Here is a 26453-nt window from a genome sequence, read left to right as displayed (position 1 = left end):
GCTGGTCAAACTATTAATGCAATTAATGGAATGTGCTTTTCACATCTTTACTATCAACATATAATTATATGGGAAACACAGGATGAAAAGTTGGGAATGACTCAGTAAAAACAGCATGAGTGGCATTTCTTTGAAAGGCATGGAGCTTACTGGTCAAGCCATGTTAATAAGGGAAAATTTCTGACTGTGATAAAAGGAAATCCAAAACTAGTTTTCCTCTGTGAGGTACTGTTTGCCCTGTAAGAGCTCTTTTTGGCATACCTCCTAAAATGAAATCTAGTCATTCCCTTGTATTTCAAAATCATCCTTGCTAGCAAAGATAAACTGAAAAGATAAAAGGTAAAAATGCATCATTTTCTCAGTGATGTTACTCGTATTGCTTTATGTGTAATTACAGCAAGACTTGTGAATGCCACACGCTGCTGTTGCTCATTAGATAAGCAGACAGTAGAACAAAATGTCGCTACAGTCCATCCTATTTCACATGAAGAATTGCTGAATATTCCCATACTGACTGAAACATAGCAAAGCACAATCATTCCTCATGCCAGAGGAAAAGCTTCTGTGACTGTAATAAACTCCAGTCCTTTCAAAGCATTATAGAGCTGCCCTTCACTAACTCACAAGATATTAGCCCTTCTTCTTAATTTATTTCCCATTTCTCACTGTAAGTGGTTGAACTAACAGTCACTTCAGTAAATGAAAGTATTTGGACTGTGTTAGTTCCGAGAGTGACAGCGCTTTCATGCACACTGTGTTTAATAGCACTCTTGCTACTGTGAAATACTTAGTATCTTCAGATTTTTTTTTAAACATATTGTTAGAAGTATTTATATATGTTTAGTCAAAAAATTAATCAAATGGTAAAGTATGTTGCTTTTTATAACTAGAAAATTGCATATAACTCTCTACTACCCCAGATAAAGGAACATAAACTTCTGTACCTACTCTATTGTCTGCTTATACATCAAATGGATGAGTATAAAAATGTTATTGTTCAGTATCTATTGCATTTCACGGTGAATTCAGACTGCTTTATTCTTTTAATGTATATGTTTTTCCTTAAATTATTTTTATTAATTTAGATTGTTTATTTCTAAAGATTACTACAAACTTAAAGGCTTTGGTAAATTACAGTTTATGTTAAAAGCTATCTGATCCCCATTTTCCACCTGTTTTAAAAAGTCCTTTTTAAATGCCTATAAGCATTGGGTTTTTTTCCACTTTTCTTTCCAGCAATTCTTTCAAACTTTTGTTCCTGTGCTTGAAATACAAGTAATCAGGGAAAGACTGGCCAAGCCTGGCTTTTTCAAAGGATCTAAAGCTGAGATGTTCTTTGCTGTTCTCGAGACCTCTCTCTCCTTGGCTCTCTTTTTTGTTTGAATTTCCTGTTATCTTCTCCAGTCGTCCCTCACTTAGCCCTTCTTCCTTCTCTTTGCAGTGGGACTCTCTGAAGTTCTTCATCATGAACTCAGGTTTGCCAGACAGATCTTGAGCCCCATAGAGCTGCTTGTCATCGTGGTACATGGTAGGGCTGTACCGCTCTGCCTCATAGCAGTTGTCTTCCTCTTCTTCCTGGCATGAGCTTCCCTTGGCACTCTCGCCATCCGAATGAAATGAGATTCCCTTCCCTTGGCTTTTCTGGGAAAGATCAAAGGGTTCTTCCTGTTCCAAGCTTCTCGTGACATTTGTCTGAGACAGAGCAATTCTTCCTCTTCCAAAACCTTGTAGTGATTTGAGGGGAGGAGAAAAGGAATAATTTATATACAGAATATTTACTACATGATACATGGTTAAAAAACAATACATGAGGTGGCCTTCTATTTCATATTTCACCTTTGTCTTCCACCTAGCTATCTCCAAGTACTTTACTGTTTACATCTCAAGGCATCTCCTTTGAGTTGCTGTTAAAAGAAGTACAATTGTATACTCTTCATAGCCAGGTCAGGACACATGAAACACTGTGCTATACATGCCAGACACTTGATGAGGGAGCTAGGAATAAAAGTGAAGTGTCCTAGCCTCTTGTAAACTATTTTTGCTAGTGAACCTACCCACTTCCTCTTTCCTATTTTTTTTAAATGAAAACTTTGATCTAAAGCATCACAGACCATAATCAAAGTCCAAGTGTTTGTACAATTTTTTCCAAAGGAGTGGAAGAGATTAAAAACATGTTAATGTGTTTGTTCTATGGACACTCTGTTTCAAAGTTACTATTTTAAAAATCAAAAGCCAATCAAGTCTCAGCAGTCTGCAGTCTCCATTCTCCTTAATTTTTCCTCTTTCATCTGCTGAGAAGCCACTCATGCAACTGAAAGCTCTATGCAGTAGATAGTGCTTCAGCTTGAGGAGGCCATTATAAACAAAAGATTATTCTGAACAGTGCAATATAACTTTGACTGTAGTCCTGGATCTGTTTTGTCTTAGTATTGACCAAAGTGTCTCCTCTCTTGCTGGAAATCCAGACATTACCCAGGAGGCCTCTGTGAACTCAGATGTCCTCTGATCATCAGGATGCACTTAAGAAGATTCAGACACTGCAGGCATAGTCCTTCTTAATTGAAAGAATGGTGACAGTACTAGGGTGAAGACTTCACCCTATAGCAAATACCTACAAAAGCCACTGTCTTACCTGGTTTTTTTAGGTTTGGTTTGATTTTATTTTTTTCCCCTCAGCATTTGAATCCACTTTCTGTAGGATCTATGTAGCCTTAATAGATACAGCTGCTACTTTGCAAGAGGTTGTATTTGTTAAAATGGTTCATGAGCAGGTGACAGCCCTTACAAATTGACTTGTGTCTGGTAAGCCTCTAGGGCTGAAGAATCTCTGTACACTGAAAAGCTCTTAGGCTGTCTTCAATTACAAGTGATTGTATAACTAGCATGGTGCTGTAGGAGATTTACAGGGGGAAAAAGAGCCATTTATTTAATTACCTATTGGGATCTTTGTAAATTTTACGCCAAATGTCATTAGAGTATGCGCTTTATACCTGTGCTAAGCTGACCTGAAGCCAGAATTTGAGAAACACCGAGAAATATTACCTATGAAAGAACTATTTATGCAGAAAGTTTTAACAGACAAAGTATCTTGGATACTCAAAATCTCAAAACAGTCCTCCCTATTTACACGACTTCTTCAGGTAGCACTGGCATGTGTGCACACATGAAGCTGACTTCAGGAAGTCTCTGAGGTATGTGGGAGATAGAATGCTTTGCAGGATACCCTGGGTAGTCAAAAATCCATATACTTTGAGATGGGGAGGAGTGTCTCCTCCTGTCCACATGCTTGTTTGTAAACTGGGTCTTGAGCCTATGGCTTTTGCCTAATGTCAGCTATGTCAATATGGTAGAGAATAACTGTATCTTGAGCAGAAAAGCTCCTGGATGTAGAGCCATTCAGGCTTCTCTTCACACTCCAGACTGGAATCCAATAAGCAGTGAGCAAGATTGAGGAAATCTTCTAGATTTTTTGCTTCTGTCAGCTTTGAATGAATTCATAATTTATTATGTACCTCAAACACGAGAGAAAATATATAAACTCCTAATCAAATGTGTCTGGGAAAAATGACTGCTTGTCCATGGCTACTAGGCTGTGGTCTGTTAGCCACTGGGAATCAAGCCCCTTGAAAATGTAACACTTATTAAAAAATAATGGAACTACTCTTTCGATCACAAAGATCATGTCATGAAATCATTCCCCAGGCCAACTACATGTGCCACAGCCTCACTAAGGCTGATTCTCTACCAGCTTGCTTCCATTTGTGTCTTGGTGTACCCAAATGCTGGGAAATGCTCTGTGGTGCTCTGGATATTGCACCTTCTCACAGTGAGGGATGGGTAGCCCTGAGCTTAAGTACAAGAATGTTTGATATGGCCTAATAAATCCCCTCTGCTCTCACACTACTGACCACATTCTCCCTAATGCCTGACGACAGCATTTTGGTGCAGCATAATTATTACCTTTGTGCTCATAAATACTGTCTGATTTTGTCTCCATCTACTTCTCCATCTGAGTCTAATACCTTTGTGTCATTAGATATCTAGTCTGAAAGGTCTCTGAGACAAGGCTTCTCTGCCTTGGGCATCTCTGATCTCTAGCACTGGAGTAATATAGATAACAATGTCCCAGGCTTATGGAATTCAATCTCTTCCAATAGCATTGAATTCATGGTATGAGATTGTGGATCTGTGGTACAAAGCCCATTTGATTTTACTGATATGCACCTTGAAAACTCTCAGAGAATAACCTTACTGAAAATATATTACCTTGAGAATGAAATCCTCTTTCCATGACCCCGTGTTTGACTTTCATGTGCCGGGTTAGGTTGCCCTTCAAGGTGAATTTGCTGGGACAGTAGAGACACTTGAAAGGCTTACTGTCTGAATGCAAGTGCATGTGTCCCATTAAATTGTGCATTCTGTTAAATTCCTTTCCACACAGCTGTAAAAAACAGTGAAAATGGAAATGGTTAGTTCAAAGGGGTACTTCCAAGGGGAACATTTTAAAAGGAAATAGAACCTACTCTTCTCAACTTGAGCCCTGGCAGCTTCTGGCTGCAACTTGTTTTTCAAAGATACAGGCAAAAGTCCTACAGACAAGGTTGTGGTTGAGCTGATATACCTAGGTCCTTCTGCACTGCTGTCACCTTTTAAATTTGGTGACTAGTACACACAACCAAAGATTCCCTAAAACCAAGGAATTTTGTTGTAAGGAGGGAAGATGATTAAGTACGTAATCTGGAAGGTTATAAAGTATAGCTTTTTGCCCTGGTGAACCATTTCATTTGTAGTTCATAAATTTAGCCTTTAATCAAAAACAGTGCAAAGCAGAGATGGAGATACAAAATAAAATCTATGAAGGATTTCTGCAAAACTGTCAAGCAGAATATTACTTTTCCTTAAGTGGAAATGAAATGGCTGCACGTTTTACTGAAACTTAGAAAAAGCAATTCCTTTTTTTCTTTGTTTCTTGCTACCTCTTTTTTCTCTGATCCTCTTATCTTCTGTTTACCAACTTCTGTGTTTTGGTGTCTCTGGTGAGTAAGCTGGAATTCAAACAGTCATGGGTTTGTAAGAATGACTCAGCTTGCTCTGAAGCATGTTCCTGTCAGCTCAAGTCGTTGATCATGCAAGATTCCCTTTGATGTAACAATAAGGGGGGGTTTTTTTCACTGTTGTTGTTTATCTAGATGGATCCTTTTGTAGTCTAGTCCCTTAAAAATCAAAAGTATTCTCAAGGCAAAAGAGTTTTATATCACTAATACAAGCTTCTAGTCTTACTTGTCTTCTGGTTTTTCCTTGTCAAGATTTATAATATTATTCACATTCAAATGGCTATTTCCATCCTCTGCAGATTTCTACTTCAGCTCTTTTTTTGAAATGGTTTTAGGCAAATGATTTTACTATCAGAATTTTATTTTTTTTCAATCTTTGTTACTATGTGAGCTAGAATCAGCATTACTGAGTAACTGAAACTTACATCAAGCAGTGTGCCCATCTGAGAGTAAATTATTAAAAAGCAGTTATTGAGATTTTACTGAATTTTTTATCTAATCTGACTTCTGATTTAATTCCTTTTGGTAGTACAGAAGGTCTGCTACTGTACTTTTTGATTGAAATTCACATCACCTGGAATACCTGGATGAAATGTAAATAGTGACATGATCCTTAGTGAAACAGTACTCTATCTTTCACATTTTAAATAATCCCATGAAGGAAAATGGAAACAGTTCATTAATATAAAAATTTGCAGTTGTTTTTGATTGTTTTTAATATAAGAACTATATCTGAGTCAATGCTGCAAAAAGAAAGAGTCTGGAAATATTCACTTGCTTGTAAAAAATATTTACTTCAGATGCATGAGTTGTCTTCATTATTTCCTTTCTGTGATTTTGCTAAAATTAACATTCTAACAAATTAATTTATCAACAAAGTGTTCAACCAGATTGGGGTGGGGGGGGAACAGCCACTGAAAATGAGTTATTAATGCGTGAAAGTAAGATATCTGATTCCTAGGGTCGCCTACCCACTTAGGAAAGAGGACTGTCTCTTCTTTGCATTCAAAGAAAGCCAATAGGCCAGTTGACTATATGTTCAGGGAAATTAATGCACAAAAAAATGCTCTGAAAGTGCTGACAGGAAACAAAGAGGAGAAGCACTGATAAGCACGGAAAATTTGCATGGAAGAACAGCAGCTGATTGTATCTTAGCTGATGGAGTGACCTATGACATGTCAGCACTTCTCTGGCTACAAGAATGCTAATGATAATAACTCTCTAACACCTCTGGTTTTAACCAGAAGTGTTAACCTCTTTTTTAACCAGAAGGCTTCTGGGTATCTGCCTGCAATGTAGCTGACCTGTGTTCTCACCAGCTTTTGCTTTCTGATAGCTAGGTCTTTACTTCTCTGTCTAAACTGACAATCAAGGAAAATCAGGTTGAACAGATGAATGTCTTCAGTACTTCATGCAAATCTGTATCTTTATAAGGCATTGAGTATTAAGATAGATCTAGTGGGAACACTTTTTTTTTCTGCCAAGGCAACATTTCTTTCTCTTTCTTCATAATGAAAAGACAGGAGACTTTGTAAAGTGTCGTTCCTTACCCCACAGAAGTTATATGGCTCTGAATAAAAGGGGTAAGTTTTCCATTTCTCAAAGTCATGCACAGTCTTAGTTGTGTGTAATGTGTTCCTGTCCCAAAATCTCCTCTGGGGACATGAGGAAATGGTGCTAGAGTAGAAAGGTGTGGCAGGAAAATGAAAGAAATGCAGATATGACAACTGTTTTTTGGAATGATGACTCTGTGTGGTAAGGTCTCTGTGTAACCTATGCCTTTCAAAAAGTGCAAGAAGACTTTCAGATGAATGTTCATGATCCAAAGGGTGAAGAGAGCAGGTTTTGGGTTCACATGCTGAAAGACAGCGACTTGGAGGTAGCTGGGGTTCACCGGTAGCGCTTAAAGAACAACCTGAGTCTGCAGACCAAACTAGGAAGGTGTGCAAGATTTTCTTTCTCTCTGACAGGGCCGGGGTGTGAGTGCTGATGAGCAGAGTGTAAAAGTTGACCTTGAGCCAGCTGCACAGGAGGGAGCTCCAGCAGAAATCACCACAGAGCACCTGTTCAAATCATCTGCTACAAAGTGTGTTTCATCAGGCCAGAGAAAACTTCATTGCATTCTTGATTGGAGGTCTGAAACGTTGACTGTAAATTTCATAGAGACTTCTTCTACAAATCAGAATTAGCACTATTGCACAAGTTGGTGCAACTCCTTCAGAACTCTTCAATGGTTTAAGTTGGTTTTTTTTTAAACAAATAAACAAGGCAGCATGGTCTCAAGCCTTTAAAACTACAGAGAAGTTCACTCTTCAGAAAAAAATCAAACACATACTCAGGCTGCAGATGGATAAGGAAACAGAAGGGCCAGCTATTTGCTACTCCCTCACTTCAGATAGTGTGTGCTTAACTGTGATTAGATACATAGGAAAGACTCTTGTTTTCTTTTGCTGTGAGAATAAGGTAAAGAAAACCATTGCATGTGGTGAAGTAGAAAGGCTACTGCTGTGCTCTCTTTCCCTTGCATTCTTCTTCTTCTTTTTTTTTTCTTCTTCATAAGAAGGGTGTTCCTTTCCTCAAAGAGAGAGGGAGAGGGAGAAAGACTGAACACTGTCCAAAAGGACCGTGAGAAAACAGGAAGCTTTGAAAAGTACAAGAGAAAGCAAGATGAAATCTATTTGCAGGCGGTTCCCTGGGGACATGTGAGCCATTGTTAAGCAGCCTGTTCATACAGCTATATCCTTCCTTCTGCTGAGGAGGAGCCTGGTGCCAAAAGACTGCTATCTGGTCATTGCCTTAACCCTTTGAATATCAGCTAGAAGTACTTGCTTGAGTCTTTCAAGGATGTTCCTAATGCCTAAGAGCAATTCCTGATTCTCCCTTTGCTTACTGTTACAATCCCCAGTCTGTTCAAGAGCACTGATGTTGATTCATATCCCTTCAGACGCAGTTCACTGTGCTTACTTGTTTCTTTCCTCCTAGGAACATTGGGTGGAGACAGAGAAGTAAAAGAAAAAAAAAAAAAGGAAAAGAAAAAACTAAAAGCAGGTGGTCCTGTAGAGCTTTTGGTACTGGCTGGAAAACATAGTGGTGGTACTCCAGATCCTGATTCAAACTATTGTCACCTCCAAGTTTTAAGAATTTGTCATCATCATCAGACCCTAACCCAAATATAAACTTTCAGCTAATCTGCACATACCTAAAAGATAGTATGAGTCCAGACACTGCATCCAGAACAGGTGATCAAACAACAGTTTCTTTTCTGTAATTTGAGGAGTCAGAGGAAGACTTTGATCAAATGGGAACAGAAAGACAGTTTTGCAGGTGTTCTCAGAGAATGAAAGTCTCCAGCAGACTTGACATGAATCTATCCAAGCATCTTAGTAACAGAAATTATTTTATCAGTAGAGAATAACGTTAAGTCCTAGTATACAAAATAACATTTTAATAGGACATAAATTAAAATTAAACAAAATGCTAAAGTTGAAAGACTTTTCTGTTATTTTTTCAAAGTGAAATACTTGAAAGTTATCAAAGCAAAAGGAGGAAGTAAAAAAGATTACTTTTGACATTTTCCTGTTAAAACTATCACTGAATGCCATATTTTCCTATGACATTTTGAAGTTATACTTTTTCAAGGGAAAATAACTCCATCTAAAATTTTTCATCTAGCTCTGCTTCTTGATGAAACATTCTTTTAAAGAAAATGTTTAGTTCCTTAAAGATGTTAGATGAAAGAGTTCTAGAAATTGCTTCCAGATCCATCTTCAGCTACTTATGCATAAACTGGGTTATATGCTCCACTCAGTATTTACAGCCTTCTTAGAGCAGATCGAAGTCAGAATAAAACCTACAACCTTTGACTTGGTAGGATTACAGTAATGAACCAGATAGACAGCAAAAGAAACAGATATAGTGTCCAATACTAGTAGTATAAACACAAATAATTCATAAGGAAGATATTAGAGATAAGCATGGTCAAGAAAGCCAAAGCCTCAAAGTTTCATAGGGAGAATGTCAGCCTCCAATGTGCAGTGGACTGGAATTCACACCAGATCCTAAAAAGACCAGATGGCTTCAGAGGTTGTTTTGTTATGATACTGATGTCCTGTCCCAAATTTCAGTCTGGTAATTACTCTTGGCTAGTTTAAATCCCTTCTGCTGTTGGATTTTGCTGTGTCATTCTTTGAGTCCTTCCATGAACCTTTGCATAGCATCACTGTGGAAAGTCATGGTTGCTGTTTTTCCATGGTCCTCTGCAGAGTGCATGACTTGATCTATGTTTTTAGTCAGTGTTTCAAGCTTTTAAGAGCATAGACTTCTGTTTGGATGGCTATAGTAAGCAAATGTTAGGTATGTTTATTGTCCTCAAACAGCTGTGGCGATTAAATGCTCACAAAGCAGAAAAAGTCTTTGAGGATGAAAGTCACTGATTTTGAAGAGGAAGGAAGAGATTTATCTCCATTATTTTGTGCTGTTAAGCAGAATCTGGTTTAAGAAAGAACATCAGACTGGTTTATGCTAATTTAAATGCAACTGCAGTATGAGTTAGCAAGTCTTTTTTTTTTCTGATTTTGCCACAGAGCAAGATAGTATCACAGAAGTATCCAGTGAGTTAATACCTCTGTTACCAAATGCACTTACCTTGCATTTAAAGGGTTTGACATCAGAATGAACAATCATATGGGCCTTGAGAGTCTGCTTTTGCACAAAGCTCTTGAAGCACAAATGGCACTGATAGGCTCTGATATTGGTGTGGATCAGGACATGCCGCTTCATGTTGGCCAGCAGAGTAAATTCCCGACCACAAATTCCACATTTGTGCTCTTTCACACCCTGTAAGAAAAAAAAAAAACTGCAAAATCTGTAGATGGAAAATTTTCTAGATCAATTAATCTTCAGTACAGCAGTATGTCAATTATTCATTCTGCATTAGCAAAGCAGGTAATAAATTATTTCACTTTTAACATCATTTGCTCAAGTAATAGATACTTATGTATTTTTTCCTGACAAATTCTCACAAGAATCTGAGAAGCAGAAAAGGAAAACAGAATGTAAGCTTAGTAAAATAATGAGTTTTGTTTCCATCAGTAATATTACAAATCAATGAGACAATAGTCAGTAGCAACACTTCTTTGTCCTACTCTACTGCTTATGTGAAGTATTGGTCAAATTTGTATACTTCCTGACCAAGAATGAAAGCTACCCAGTTAAGAGACTAGAGTAGCGCTTTCATTTGATAATTGAATGTCATTGGCTTCTAAAAAAGGCATAGCCCTGTGTTGAAGAAATCTATAGAAAATAACCTGAAGTAATTGAGAAGTATTCTAGCAACGTTGCCAAATAAGGATATACATGTTATATTCAGTAAAGAGAAAAAATTGTTCAAAGTTAGTGGGACTTACACTAACCCTGATGGAGTGATCTTGTTTTATCTGGTGTTTATAGAGCATTTCTAGAACCTTTTATGCCATCCAGTCAATGATACATAATTCAATATTCTTGCTCACACCCATGTGGTCTAACTGCCAGCTCTTCTAAAAGTAGTTTAGATGCTATGAAAAATCAATGACTTTACCACTAAACACTTTAAGAGTTTGAGTATGACTTGCTGAAGGTAATAAGGATTTACAAGCGAAGTGCTGAGACCAATTACTCCTCCTGCAGGCCTCCATTACAAAGACTACTTGAAATTATCTCTACTTTTGTACCGGTTGATGGTTTTCACAGTTAAATGCAAAGCTAAAACTGTAAACACCAGCAAGTCTTTTACTGTCTACCTATCTGATGTGAGCCTGCATTTGGGCAGCTAAGTACTGTTAATTATGTTCACAGCCGAATCCACCTGCAGCTGTGGACAAAGAAGCCAAAGCTCTCTAAAGGCTCAGGGGCATTGCATTTCCAGTGACAAAAACTACCAAGTCTTAAATTAGTAGAATTTTGCATGGTAAATCCAAAGATCAGGGAACGTGCAGAAAGAGCAGAAATTATAATTGTATAGTAGGGAAGACAAAGCAAATATAGAAGTAGAGGTTGTTGGTTCTTAAAAGAAAATGTGTCTACAAGACCAAAATGCTGTAACTTTCAGCATTTTTAATGTTCTCATATAAAAGCCAAAATTCAAGTCTTAAAGGAAAAATATACAAAACTGGCAGCAATTTTTTATAAAATGAATGGGATTTTGACTTGTCTTAACAACATTTTTGTAAAGGCAAGTAAGCCAATTTCAGACATTCTTGAATAGAACAGTTCCGTTTATCCTATTTTTGAAAGCAACCTTTCTGGATGTGTTCCAAAGCCCACTCCTAGCCTAAATTGACTCTGCTGTCAGTGCTGTCAGCAGTGGCAATTCTACCACTTTATACAAATTGGCTGGGACTATGGTCCTGCTTGTCCACTTTTATTAACTGACATTCTGGAAAACTTATGCATAAGGGGGAAATTTTTTTAGATTTGGGTTTGTTTTTTTTCTGTCACCTAAGTGTCTCATAATGATTTTTCAGAATCTGATGAGTAACAATATACTTTGTTTTGCTGCTTACATATCGTCCACTGCAAATCCACCTACTTCCCAATTAAGGGAGCAAAACGATAGAACTGATTTTCAGTAGAAAATTTCTGTTAAAATTTCTGAGGTGTTACAGACCTCTACAAAACTATGTTATGCTACAGAGGATCATTCTGAAGATAAAACCCAGGAACAGAGAGATGTAAATACAGTTTTGGGAAGTAATACAGGTGGTTTAATTGAACTCCTGTTTATAACAAAGTGGAGTTTGGATGTACTTTCCTCAGACTAACAGAGTCATCTAGCTTCTACTATCACCAGCACTGCTGGGACTTTTGTTCTGCATAAAACTCTCCAGCTGGCAAAGGGCCAGCATGAAGCTCTATAAACCAATTCCCCTCTTTCCGAGAAGGTACATATGTGTACCTTTAGTAGCCTTGTGCCGTCTTCCAATGTAAGGTGAGAGCGCAGTCTGTGCTGACTTACCTTGTGAGTTAGGGAGTGTTGTTTGAGATGGTGGGGTTGCACAAACTCCATGCCACATTCAGTGCAGATATATGGGCGGATGTCTTTGTGCTTCATCATGTGGTTTTGCAGCTGACTTGGGTACTGGAAGGTCTTATCACATTCAGTGCAATTGTACTGTATAGGGCCGCGGTGGGTTGTTAAGTGTCTCTTCAGCTGGGCCAGGGTTGGGAAGTCCAGACCACACTCCACACAGATGTTCTCTCGGCCACTCTCATGCTTAGACTCATGTGCTTTCAACTCACTGGGGTAGGCAAAACCTCTACCACAGATCCTGCAGTTGTACGGTTTGATATCACTGTGTTGCATCATGTGCCTCTTAAGGTGACTGGTTTGAGTGAAAGCCTTGTGGCACACCTGGCACTTATGTGGTCGAGTGCCCTGATGTGTCAACATGTGTGTGTGCAAGTGGCTCAGCTGCTTGAAAAGCTTGCCACATCGGGTGCAAGCATGTGGCTTAATGCCACTGTGCCCCAAGATATGGGTGACCAAATTGTACTTGGATGTATAGGACTTCTCACACATGGGACATTGCCAGCGTTTCTGTTCACCCCCAACATCAACATAGTAACTGTCGTCTATCTGAAGGTTGACATCTACTCTTTCCACTTTCTGTTTGTTTTCACCACTTTCTCTTACTTCAGCCCTCCTGAAGGGTGGCTTTGGAGGTCTTTTCATTTGAAAGAGGTTCCTGAAATGAAAGTTTGGTGGCACAATAAAAGGAAACATTAAGCTGGGGTGGACTTTAGGATAATAAGAGTAAGGAGCCTGCATGAATGCTGGGCTACTGGGCCATGTCATGTTAGGCTTCACTGGTTCTTGCTTAATGGGCTTGGCTCCAAAGTGCTCCAGAGTTCTGTAGAACCGAAAACCAAATTTGCACAGATCAATCATCTGGGATCTGTACTCGGGCTGTTCAGGCTGTTGGAACACCAAGGGGAGGCTGGAAGAGCCTATGTCATTGTGATCGTCAGGTCTGTCTGGTGGTGATGAGGAACCCTCAAGGGTGATAGAAGGAGGCATTTTTGTTGGCATGCTCTTGCGTTTCCGAGACCCTCCTTCCAAGGACCCCTGGAATGTTTCCATGTCTCCAAGAGGAGGAGGGCCATAGTGGAAATGTGAGAGGTGTGGTCTGAATTCCTCACCAAATGTAGTTGTTCTGTGTGGCTTTGTAACAGGGCTCAGTGGCTGCAGGCAGCAGGAAAAGGGAGAGGCTCGAGTACTGTCCACATTAAAACTTGTTTCTTCATTCTTCATCATATTTGATTTTTTTTCTGTGTTGCCCGAATTCCTTAAAATAGACAGAAAGTCAAATCTCTCTATTTCTTCCTGTTCTTTTAGGTTTAACATTTTATTGTCTATTTTGTTGTTCTGGAGATTGTTGAGTTTTATTAATTAAATACAACTAAGGATGTCCTAGGCCCCTATTATACAAAAGCCTTTTAAAGCAGCATTAAATTGTTTAGTGTAGAACAAATAAGCTTTGATTCTCCTGCAGTGAAATTTGTGGTTTAAATCAAGTCTGACCATGCAACATCTTTGCAACATAAATATGCTGTACCATGACACACTACTTTCTACAATCTGTATGGCAATATTTCTGCTTAATTTAATTCAGGCAGGCTATTTGTGGGCAAAATCCTGTCCTTGGCTGTGCATGCACAGGCTCTAGAAATTGGCGGTGCATCTAAAGGTTATGACAATACAAACAATAATGTCCACATTTACCATGGTTGTGACATTAAAAGCCAAAGCCAAATCCAAAAAAATGTTAAACTTCTTTGTATCATTAACATGTGCTACTATGAGAGAAAACAATGGCCAAGTGATCTAAGGACACTGTGTACCATCAGGTTTTGTGCCGTGTTTCCTGGCTTCTCTCACTTTGTATTGTAATAAGACGGAGATTAATTTATTTTCTTTGTTTTAATCCCAGAGATATTTACCTGGCAGATTTAGGGAAGGAAAGACCTTTGACAGCTCTCCAAATTACATTCAGTTTTATAGTCTTAATCTAGGGGGGGGTTGTTTCTAAACAGGTGGGGAAAATCTCCACTATAAAACTAAATATAGAATTAACATGAACAACCCCCCAGGTCTCCAGAGTAATTGACACCTAAGAAAGCTCCGAGCCTTTCCAGTGGTACAGTGTGACAAGACAGATTAATGTGTTCTGGCAAAATTTTATGTTCTACTGATCATACAGGGAGTTTCTCCAAATTTGGGGTTCATCTAAAGTAGTGTTTATGAATTTTGGTTTATCTTAATCAAGACTGCTACCTTTTGCTTGGCTCTCTAGGAATGTACTTAGAATGTCCATGTGGGTGTTCATGTACACGCATCTATCCCACCAGGCAGAGGTTAGGTTGGAAAACTACACACATTTTCCCTCTGTCACCTGTGACATGTTGATGTTATTTATAACAGCTTTCTTGGAAATGCTGGGTGGAGAGCATGAAGGTGGTTAGACCGTTAAAGACACTCTTGTTTCTTTTTCAGGAAGCTCTGTGCTGGATAAACCTTCTTCTAAAGATAGATTAAAGCACAGTTCTGTGACCTAGATAGGCTGTGGACGAAAGAAGACATCTTTAAAACCAGCTTCGAAGCAGATTACTTCCTTCTAACAGGACAGACTGTGGAATTATCTTTGAGGCACTGTGAAGCTCAGTGACAAAACTTTAAAATGGAAAATTCTGACAAGTTGTTCAACCAATGCAAAAAGAAGCAGTAGTAATTGAAGTAAAAATTGTAGGAACTGTAAAATGATGATGCAAAAAACATCCGTGATAGTGGAAAAGGCTAAAAAAAATTGCTTACAACTGGGACAAGCATCCAATAATTACACTTTCAGTCCCTAGCTCACTGATTTGCAATAGTGTGCATGTACATATACATATACACATACACACACTAGATATAGATATATATATAAATATACACACACGATATATATTTGTGTGTGTGTGCACATCTATGTAATACACGTAACTGTGTATGTTCCATCTGAAAGAATTGGTAGGGAGTATGCATTCTGCTATGTTTCCTTGTCACCCTAACTCTCTGGGCAAAACAAGGAACAATGAGATCTTGAAGACTCTTTGGGCACAAAGGCTTGACTTATTAAAAAAAGGAGAAGTGGAAGGGAATCCTCTGAAGACCGAAAACTGCTATACTTCTTTCCAAAATGTAAAAAGGTAGGGGTTTTTTTCCAAATGAATTTTAAGCAAAGTTCAACTCAGACAGTTTGGACATAAAACATGCCTGAAGATCAAAGTCTTCCCTTCAAAGCACAGGCCTGTTCCTCAAATATCTTTCACCTTGTGTATCTGGTTCTTTCCCAGCAATATGGATATAAAATGCTTCAAAAAACCCATAGCAATTGAGAACCCAGCTATGTTATTTACTGCTTTTGTTAGACTATTGAAATGCTGCCAAAGGTACACAGAAGTGACAGGGAGTTTTTGTCTGTTTGCTTTCTTGTCTTTTGCCTGCTGGTTACTCCCTTCTTCCACAGCCTGTTTTAAGCAAGATTTCAATCTTTCTGGAACATAGAGTTAAGGCAGAGACTGTAGAACTGCTTGCAATTGCTACAAAGAAATAATTTCCTTGTACTACTGACCTTTAGCTGCTTTCACTGAGCGTATGAATTTATTCCACTGTCCATGGCTACACATATTATGGGCCCAAGCCTACAAGGCAAAGTGTTCAAATAGTCAGTGACCAGCATAAGCAGAGAGAGGCAATACAATCTAACAGAAGAACTCCTAAAACTGGAGGGAAAGTACAGATTTGCAGTCTAAATATGGATCATTTTGCTGCTTTTTCCCCCTTTCAATCTGGCAAATCCCATGATGTAGAAATTAATTTAGGAAAGATCAAATGTAGTGTCTCATCTCTTTTCATGTCAGAAGTATGCTACTAACCTATGCTAATCTGAATGGAGGAATGATCTTTATGTTGACCAGAGTTAAATTCCATAAAAATGTTAGTCCTGATGAAACCATAGAAGAGACTGCAGATTTGACCATCATGCAAGAAATAGTTAAACAGACCCTTCTTCTTTAAATAAATTCAGCAGAAACTTCAAAGCTTTTAATAGCACAGTTTCCCAATAATTTTGTTTTATCTGTCTCTGGATTAGCTCATACTCAACAATAAATAAAGGGAGGTGGGGAAGGTGAATTGAAGAATTTTTATTTCAACTATCTCTTAAGGATCTTTTGAGTTTCCTGTATAAGCACTTTAAAACTCCTTTCTTTCCTCCACCCTTCCTATTTAAAACGTAATGCTATCACACATCAGTGTGTGATTCTAAACATTGAGGTTAGTTTAAACCAGGATAGATATTAAAAATTCTAGCTTTTATCGGTAGTATTTCAGCTCCTTGGTTTTGAAAATTTTGTCTGGAAAGTTCACTGAGATAGAGGTTTCCATATTGTATTGGCACGTAAACATTTAAAAAATCCAAAACAAAACAAAACAAGCAAACAAAAAACCCAAAACACCTAAACTTAACACTCCAAAGTTTATTAAAAAGTTAATTTCTTTAGAACAGACAGGCATCCTCACCATTTCTTTCTTTATGTAGATAAGTATATTTGAAAATAAATTCTTTTGAAAAATAGAACAACAAATAAGCTCACTCCCTGCCCTGAAAATAAAGAGAAAGAAAAAAAGAAAGAAAGAAAGAAGAAAGAGAAAAAAAATAATTAAAAAAAAGAAAAAGAAAAAAGAAAAACTAGAGTAAGTTCAGAGAGTTTTTGAGGTATTTCTAAAATAGAATACCTATGCAGCCACTAGTAGTATTGTTAACTTCCATGGAAGAGGAAGAAAGTTTGAAACAGCATATGAATCACCATTTACTTTCTCATTTCCACTCATCATATTTCTACAAAGGATTTTTAAAAGTACATAAATCATGCTATTTGCTCTACAAGCATACACATTGTTGCATTCTCCAGTTAATATTCTTTACTGAAGTTGACAGCAAATTTTCTGTAGACTACAGTAGAACCAAGATTATGCGTCCTGTATGAAAGTATGTTTATAGACTAATAGTAAGCCCAGCCATTGACATGTGAGGTTTTGAAGTTTCTCAAGCTTAGACACTGACTACTGCAGTTCTGATTTAGCCCTTGAGCAATACAATGGTAAAACCAGAAATGAGACCAAGATGAGTGAAAGTGGTATGTATCCTCTAACAAAGGGAAACGGGATATTTTAATAGGAGGTTTGCACTTCGTTGTGCTATTTCAGAAGACTATGAAACAGAGGTAAGTATAGGAAGTCTAAAGATGGCTGAATAAATTGAACAGCTTCTCTTAGTTGGAAGAGAAATTCCATGTTTAGTTCAACATGTATTACGCTAGAAACTGTGTCCTGTAAGAGTGCATTTCTGCTCTGCTCTTCGGGTCTGAAATATTGGCATCTCTATGGAAAGAACAAAATCTAACAGCTGTTTCTGTGTTGGATTTGGTGAGGATCAGTGACAAATTACATACTATTATATTTCTTGGGCTAAAGTCAAGCAGTTGAAGAGCTTCCATTTTATTGAACAACCATTTGCTTTGGGGTTTTTTTTTGAGTTGCTGAGTTTTATAAACTTTTATTATAGAGACAGTTATGGTTATCTTAATAGGTTTCATGGGATCTTCTTTGTTCAGTTCACATTTCCAAATAGGTTTTGGTTTTAAGTATATTCAGTCATACAGCTGTTGGACTAAGCACCAAATTATTTACTCAGTTTTCACTCTTTTGCTATTTATGCAAAACATCCATCAGTCTCAGGAACTGATCAAGGGGGCTTTACTATGACGAATTAATCTCATTTCAGCAGTGAAGCAGAGTTCCCTATCAAATCAATACTGCTTTGATTTATTTGTCAGACTGAAAATGGCAGGAATACCTGCACAAACCAGTATCTATTACTGGTAACCAGATATTTCCAGTTAGTACACGTCTGATCCCTCCTTACAATTTTCCATGCTAATTTCCTTCAACAGTAGCATTAACCCTCCATAAATCCCTTGTTTCTTTCTCCTCCACTTCTTTTCTGCTGCCTCCAATGTGTGAGTGAAGGCATGCAATGAAGTTACTGTTCCCCATTCCCTTTTGTATTGGGAATTTCATAATTTTGGAGAGTTGTAAAACAACTATGTGGATGTTTTTAACCTGTAATTTTCAAGTGTATCTTATCTGTTTTGCTGATTTTATGGCCTGTCTTGAGTAAGAATTTGGACTAGGTAGTAATAATGTTCTATTTCTGTAAAATCTGCGCATCTGCTTGTCATTTATATAATCAATTTTTTTTAGGTGCTGCCTTGGTGAATGAAGTCTAAGTTCTAGATATTTTCAAAAGATTTAAAGTTATTTCAATACTAGATTCACTAGACGTTGGCTTAAGCTGCCATTGTTTTTCAATACTGGATTATTTGTATCTTTTTTTCAAATTAAGACATTTTATTTACTCTAGGCTTGAGTGACTATAGTCCATAGTCATTAGAGGAGAGCAGAAGGTAAAACAGCATGTTCAAAGCCATATCAGAACTTCTCTAAAATCTATGTCAAGCCTTTCTTATTCCTTAGAGAAGTCCATGCAAGGTATGCTTTCTGTCCCTGTTCTCCAGGCATAAATATCCATATTTCAAACACAGAAATTTGAGAAATGAACTCTAACATTTACTGAGTGTATATTAATATACTCAAGGTGGGTATATAAATGAGTACATGTTATAAATAAACTAAATGCATGTTAATAGATCCAAACCAGCCTTGAAGTCATTATGCTATATTATTTGCAGATAACCTAAAAAGTTACTTACATTTTAAATGAAGAGAGCACTTTTTCTGCTAGCTAGTGGAGCTGAGAGAAGACAGAAATTTGGACTACCTTGCAAAAATAAACATGGGTTTAGGGAAAGTGTCTAAAATCAATGATTTGCAGATACTGATTAAGGAGACACAAATTTTGAAGCACCCTTAAAAAAACAGGCCTGAGCTGGGAATAATAGACATTTTGGAGTTCAGCCAAAGATTTTCCAATACCACTTCTACAAACACTTGTTTTCTCTATCACACATGCATGTAGACCTGGTGTCACATTAAGTCTATAACTTAAACATCAGCTTAATTGTCTTCTGAGATAAGGTTTCTTGTTTCATGCCTTTTATGAGAGAGAGATGTCTGCTTAAATGGAGAACACTATCAAGATAAAGATATTGCCATAAATATTTCTCTTCCCTTTTTGGATTACCATCATTAATAGAATTGGATTTGGAAACAAGTAAACAATTGTTCACAAAAATTATCTGGAACGACTGAAAACAAGAAGTGGACCAAATCAGGTTTTTTCTTCCTACATTAGCATGATAGTGCTGAGGAGCTTGGTGTCTTTTCACTTCTCCCTGGGAAATTACCTTCATCTGCTCATATCAGGCTTCAGGATAAAACTTCTTCTTTCCGTCAACAAATGTGTATTGTTTGGTGTTTGTTTTTTTCCTCAGCAAATGCTGGGTAAAGGAAAACTGATAACCTTGGCAACGTTTCCTAGGGCATAATCAAGGCTCACTAAGGCTTACGGAAAGGCTTCCAACAAACTTCAACGCACATATGAAGTGCCTTTTGAGTACAGTTCAGGCTTGCTGCTGTTTTGGCTATTTATTTCTTTTTTTATCCTCCTTTCTCCTTTTTTTTCTTTTTTCTTCCTCTTTGTGAGTTTTCTTAGTTCTTCTCTTATTTTTTCCTCCCTCTTCACTTCTCTATACCATCTGTGGTTCACTCTCTCTCTGCTTCTCTATTCTACCTGCTAAAATGGTCAGCAACACACACATAACCTGGATAACAAAATAGATGTTAAGTTGACAGGCTCTGAAGTATTTAGCTGTTTCTGTAACATCACCCCAAACCACAGCTATGCATGGTGGGAACCTGCAAGACACAGCAAATTATCTCGTCTAAAGTGTGTAAGGGGACAAAGACTGTGTGACCTCAGCTGAGCATCTCCACCTGTCTGATTCCCTGGTACCAGCAGGGAATTCAAGACTGCTTTGGGGTGGGAAGGAAGAGGAGAGGGAGTAGTAGTTTGCTGGCAGTTGTCTACTTCTGGGTCCGTAGTGCAGTCCTGCTCCGTTTCTGCTCACAGCAGGGTGGACTCTGACCCAACCTCTTGCCTTTCTCTTTCCCTCCACAGAAACCTGCTGAATGTAGCCTGAAGCAGAGCTGCTGGTGAGGTACAGGAGAATGTAAAGCCAGCTATACCATTTCAGGCTAGCAGGGTAGCTAACCCAAGATGTTGGTCTTGTAAAGAATACAGGAAATAAGACTATCATGACAACTTTCCAGCATGGTCTTCAGGCCTCCAGCTGGCTGTGGCTCAGCGCTTTCTTGATCCAAAGATGTTGCATTATGACTTTTTTCCTTATTTCATGAAGGATGGATGTGGATAAAAGTTACTTAATATAAAAATCCAAAGACAACTGTTTTTTGTGGGCTGAGGGGCATACGGAGAAAGCTGCTGTGTACTGGGGAAGTGAAATACTCTGAGTGCTTTGATGGAGTATCATGTACCTCCAGAGATTTAGAGAGGAGCCAGGGCAGTGAAAGCTGCACTGTGCGAGAGGAGAGATGCCCACCTACACTATTCTCTACATACCTTCCCCTGACACACTTCTGTTTCTTTTCCTTAAAGTCTCCTGAAGCCAATGCATACTGTAGGTTATTTCACTCATGCCCCACTTTCCATCTCCCCACCAATTCCCTGAACAACAGACTCTGTCTTGCTTCAATTTCTCCAATCTTTAGAAACTGTTATTTTGTCACTGTAAAGCTGGACCTTTTTTTGCTGATAAACCTTTAGCTGCATAGTCTTTATTGGTTAAGGTTTTTAGATGTAAAATACCTTTCTTTTTTCTTTTTTTCACCAAAACAGGAAAGCTAAGAAATTGTCTTCAGTGCCCCAGACTAGTTTTGACAGTTTCGAAAAGAAGGCAAAAACTCAAGGCTGAGCGTTGAGAGCTGTTGTCCAGGAAAATAGTAGAAGTCTGAGTTTAGGCTGAGGATGTATCTCAACAAATCACACTCACCCATACTGGACCCTTAGATCCTTCTTCTGGAGCTTTGGCACTGCAGAGAAGGGATCTCAAGGGAGAATGAACTGAAAGGAGTCTGACACCATAGCCAAGCCATAAATTCAATCACTCAGGAGGGCGAAGTGCCTTCAATTTTCAATAAACCTGGAGAAGAAACACCTGAAGGGGAGCACAGACCTGTCTCTAGAGGTGATGGAGTCTTGCTCCTGACTAGCCCAGCATTTTCTCTGCTCACTGTCCCTTGGCACTTGCATTTTTGTCAGCATAATGGCCCAGCTCTAGTCAAACGATAGTAGGGTTACCCTCACAGGCTCTAATTAGGGCACACCCTTCAGAGACAACAGATATGGGTCCAATCTCCTCAGAGTGGAGGAGAGAAATGAATCAAAGTTTCCCACCTCGTGGCTGTTATCATTTGCACTGAATTTAATGTCATTGGTGTATATTCAGTTTAATGTAAATATTATATTACACGACTGGATTCCCAAGAGCATTTGGGCATAGGTATAATGAGTTTCCAGACCCTGCCCAGAGTTTAGGGCTGGCAAGATCAGATTGGCTATGATGGTGACACTGGGAGCACATACAGTAGCAGAGCTTCAAATGCACGAAGCTTAGATCATGCCAGCACACTGGGTGGAAATGCAATTTGATCCTGACCTCACTGGTTAGTGGAACTAAGGATGGGTTGGCTAGCTCAGTTAATTACTCAATTAAACTACAGCAGTAATTCATCCTAAGTAACTGTCCTAATTCTCTCACTGGCATCATCTATGTTGTACTGAAATCATTATGGGAAATCTGTGGTGTAGCTGAGAGCAGGATTTGGGATTTGACTGTTATGAGGTGATGCCAATAAGTCAAATTTGTTCCTCTTCTTAAGCGGATAAGGAGCTCTAATGTCAAAGGCTGGAACCAAGGATATGTCCCTGTCTTTATAAAGTATGTGAAGTCTCTTTAATCATTGTTTATAGAAGTCCTATCACTCCATCCTTGTTTCCTGTCTACTTCCATATCTGCCCCTGCAAATTAAAATAGCACATTTTTGGCACCAAAGGAATCCTATTTATTAAATAGTTTTTGCTCTGGAAAATTAACAAATAACAGTAACACAGTTTTAGGATTTTTTTTCCCACCAGGCAGAAATTATAAAAGAACAAATAAATAATACAAATCTAAGGAAAAATCTGATAGTAAAAGAGTAATATTGAATAGAGTGTGGAGTCCTTGGAAGAACACTTTTACCATAATGTTTCCACCTATAAAGCACAATCACTAAACACTATAGAGTGAAGTGGATACAGAGGTGTTTTGAGCTGTATGGTAGTATTATTTTAAAACAAAAAACCAGAGCTATGTAGAACACTCAAAATTAGAACTATCAAAAAAGTATGAGCTTCCATAACCCTCATTCTGTCCTGCTTGGGCTGTTGTTTTAAAGTAAATGTTTCACTAGCATTCATGACCTTTAAAAAGGAAATAGACTGAGCTTTCCTTCCTACTGTAGTCCAAGTGTTGTTATCATCTCTATGGAGGCCCATCTCTTTGTTATCCTAAAGGGTAGCTAAGGGCCACCTTCAGCCTTGGTTCTTCAAGCCAGACCACTGGCACCCTCCTACACCATCAGCAGTTAATTGCACTCTTCTGGGTGTTACAGGTGTAAAGTAATAGGTACTGTAAAAAAAGAAAATATCAGGTAAAAGGTGCATCTGTGCTTGAAGAAGGGTCGAGGGAGAAGAGAACTCCATGGGAAAATTTTCATATAAAGTCTCCAAAACAGATTAGTTTTTTAATGAAAGTCTAGGTCTATTTAACCATGGTGGAGTACTATCAGTTTTCAGCAGGACCGTTTCATTTGTATTTATTCTACATTCAATTCTTTGTTACACACAATTCAAAACCCATAGTGAAACTGAAGGTTGCTGAAGTGGTAGATACCGTGTGTTCCAGTAAGACATGCTATATCCTACAAGAACTGAAAGAAGAGGATTTCATCCAGAAACTGAAAGAATTAGGAAAAATATTTCTGCTACTGAACACTTCTCTTAGTGTCCAGCTCACTAAAAGTAATTGTCAGACGATACTTTCCTCATCATTTAGGAAACATGAAAAAATTTTATTTCAGCTGAACTTTCAGCTGCTGGAAAAGCTGCTTGGCTGAAAAGATGATGAATCCCTAATAACCTCTAGGAATCACTTGCAATTAAGCTGGATTAGTAGTGACTTAGACATTTCCCTCTGAATAGAAGTTCAATAGAAAACACAGCAAAGGAATTAGAGATGTCAGTGCCATTCCTAGGATACCACTGTGTTTATCCCATTGGTATCCAAATAGAAAAAATGAGAATGAGACAGAGTTAAAAATGGCTCTTAGGGCAAATTACTGAGGTATTGGAGAAAACTACTTCTGGTATGTCTGCACTGTGATTAGGGAGCTCTGCTTTCCAGATTTCCAGAGCATAAAACCTGTGTTAAAGCATTGAAGCTGTACTGAATAAGTATTTATTGTTTAGAAAAATTATCACCTTCACATACATCTCACAATGGCATTCAAATGAGGGTTCATTTTTTAAAAATCGGTTTATTTTGTTTAAGATAAACGTGTTTAGTTCTTCAGTTTCAATATAAAATGGTATTTTGGACTATTATATGAAGTGCCTACAAGGAAGCAATTTAAGATAACTTCCTCTCTCACTTTGCCCTTCACCTGTGATGCTAAACTTGAATCTTCTCCTCAGCTGAACAGCAAAACACAAATGCTTTCCCTCTCTGATCCCCAAAATGCATCCTGCATATTGCTCTTAATTAATCTGTTAACTTCTAAAAAGTTTTAAAAATAAGTATTAGTTTGTTGCCACAACTAAAGAAAATCTGAAATTTAAAACAAATGTTATGTCTCTTCTGTGATTTTGGTCAATTGGAAAAAAAATCTCTGTATAAAACAACTAACAGGCAGAAATTCTTGAGCTTAATTATTTTACACTGAAGCAGATTTTAAATGCCAGTTTTACTGAATTCAATAAACTAGCATACGGAGTGGGAATGGCAGCTCAAACTTAGCCAAATGTCATCAGTAGATACTGGAACAGAGACTAGAGCTACAAACAAATAAAAAATAACTTTTTGCCAAAGGGAAAAAAAAAAGAAAAACTAAAAAAAGAGAGTGAGAAAAAACTCCGCATAGCTTGAAATCTGAAATACTTAACATTTCCCAAACCACTCTGGTACCAAGCCTTCACCATTAGCGATGCCCAAGGCTTGTTATGGATACTAACTGAGTTCAGATTTTCATCACAAGAAAAAGGAAATTAAAAAAAAACATCAAAGAACTATGACTCTGTTCCATGACTAAGAATGGTCAACTAGCAATATAAAATGAAGTTTTGTAAAAAACCCACCTTATATATTAAGGTAATTTTTTCTCCTGATCCCTGTACTGTCACCTCCCCTATCAATCATTTTGTTCAGTATTTCCCTGGGAAAATGCCAAGTGCCATGTACAAAAAACTGGAAGATTTGATAGAAATTGCTGCTATGTTTGGGGAGGACTAACCAGCAAAGCTGTGGTATGGACAGGGGCACATTACTCAGAGAATAAATAGTTGTGTGAATTCTGTTCCTATTTACTGTCATAACCACACTCAGTGCCTTCCACTGGGTGCCTGTTGCAGCATTTTTTATGTGTCTATTGGTGAACGAGCTAGTAAAAATCCTCACTGCAGTCACTAAAGGGAGTCTTGAGTCCTGATCGTTTGCCTACAAATCCAGTGACATCTGTTCAAATGCATTTCTTTACCTGTGGCTTAAGCTTAATGGAGGTACCCTTTCTGTAAGACAATAAAAAAATAAATTAATATATTTGAGATCAAAAGTCTTTAATTAGTATCTCAATTTTTCTGGCAAAGGAGATAGGGAGGAGAAGTCGGTCAGCACTGACTGATTTCTCTGATGCATGTAACTGTTTCCATAGCATCCTGACAAAATTGTACCTACAGACATCTAAAATTATTCTGGAAATCTTAGTGACTTTGTTGAAGGGGTTGCAATCATGACGAGAAAACCTTATCTACAGAGTTGCGGATAAGCAGGCACTTCTTTATTCACAGCACTGGGGAGACACAGAGGGTTGCTCCTCTAATTATGCTCCAACGCCCATACGTTTTCACAGCCTATTTATACATTTTTAACAAAGCTAAATCATACAAACATGCATAAGATGATCACCTTTTACTCTGCCCCTCACCTTGATTGGTTCCCCACTATCACGCCACGTAAGACATTGGATTACCCCTATAATTTTGACATACAGAAAAAAAGAATAGTTATGGCCTATTCTTATGGTGGTCTGACCACAGCTGTTATTCCTCATGCTATTGTCTAATTCTTCTCTTGAGCATGGTATGTGTCTTCTCTAAGTACTTATACAAATATATCTTGCAATCTTTTTCTTAACTTTATAGTTTAAACAAATACCTATTCTAACTACATAATCATCTACCCACTTTAACTACCTTGATCGATCAAAGTGTTCTTCTAGCTCTACTGCTGAAACAAATACCTACTTTAATCAGCCAGAATTTTCTCATGACTATAACAACTTCATACTGTGAGTGCAACATTATGCAGAAGAACTGTTTGATATAACCTTTGGGCTGAAGTGATTCCTTGCTGTGGTGCTGCAAAAAATATTATTTCCCTGCACCTTTCTAATGGATGTGGTTTGTTTTTTGGTAAACCTCTGAGCACATTGTTATTAATTTGCTCTTCCAGGAAGTCCTCTACAGTTTTTTGAATTCTTATCACAAGACAATAGTTTTGGACAAACACTGGATACCCTTCTTGCATAGAAACCACCTGCACTAGGGAACAAACCCAGTGTGGGCTGGTACCTACCCAATGGTTCAAACAAGTTCTGCTGTTCCTTCGGAGCTGACAGATGCTCTAAAGAAGGTTATCCTTTTCTTCTTTACCTCCTGATGTTATTCTCATTACACATGTATTGTAAATACTTTTGAGAAGAACTAGACAGGTGGAAAAATATTGTGCTACCTGGAAGTATTGTATGAAAGATACCCTCTTTTCAAAAATGTGCTTTCAAATAAATTTTGCCTGGTGCTGAAACACCAAGTTGAAACAGTACTTGCTTTAGAAAACATCTCAGAGAGAGGACTAAACTTGAAATAGTAACTATATTCCAATACATTTTTCCTAGATAATTTTAGAGAAGGTATATTTAATTTTGGTTTAAATCTAGTGTAATGAATGTTGGTAAGAGCACAC

At 38.0% G+C, this 26453-nt stretch overlaps 1 protein-coding gene across 1 annotated transcript in view; it reads right to left on the bottom strand.

The window, feature by feature from the left end:
• Positions 1-1145: 1145 nt before the first annotated feature.
• Positions 1146-26453, bottom strand: part of ZNF366 (zinc finger protein 366) — a 30468-nt gene continuing 5160 nt past the window's right edge. Inside the window, exons 2-6 of the mRNA XM_010180933.1 lie at positions 21443-21449; positions 12049-13365; positions 9699-9890; positions 4267-4441; positions 1146-1724 (exon numbers count right to left, since the gene is read on the bottom strand). Coding sequence (XP_010179235.1) covers positions 1192-1724; positions 4267-4441; positions 9699-9890; positions 12049-13365; positions 21443-21449 — 2224 coding nt within the window. The 3' untranslated portion in view covers positions 1146-1191. The remainder of the gene's footprint in view (positions 1725-4266; positions 4442-9698; positions 9891-12048; positions 13366-21442; positions 21450-26453) is intronic.

The sequence above is a fragment of the Mesitornis unicolor genome, unplaced genomic scaffold (assembly GCF_000695765.1).
Source record: "Mesitornis unicolor isolate BGI_N332 unplaced genomic scaffold, ASM69576v1 scaffold13843, whole genome shotgun sequence".
In the NCBI taxonomy this organism is placed as follows: Eukaryota; Metazoa; Chordata; class Aves; order Mesitornithiformes; family Mesitornithidae; genus Mesitornis; species Mesitornis unicolor.
This window is presented reverse-complemented; position numbering and strand designations above follow the sequence as displayed.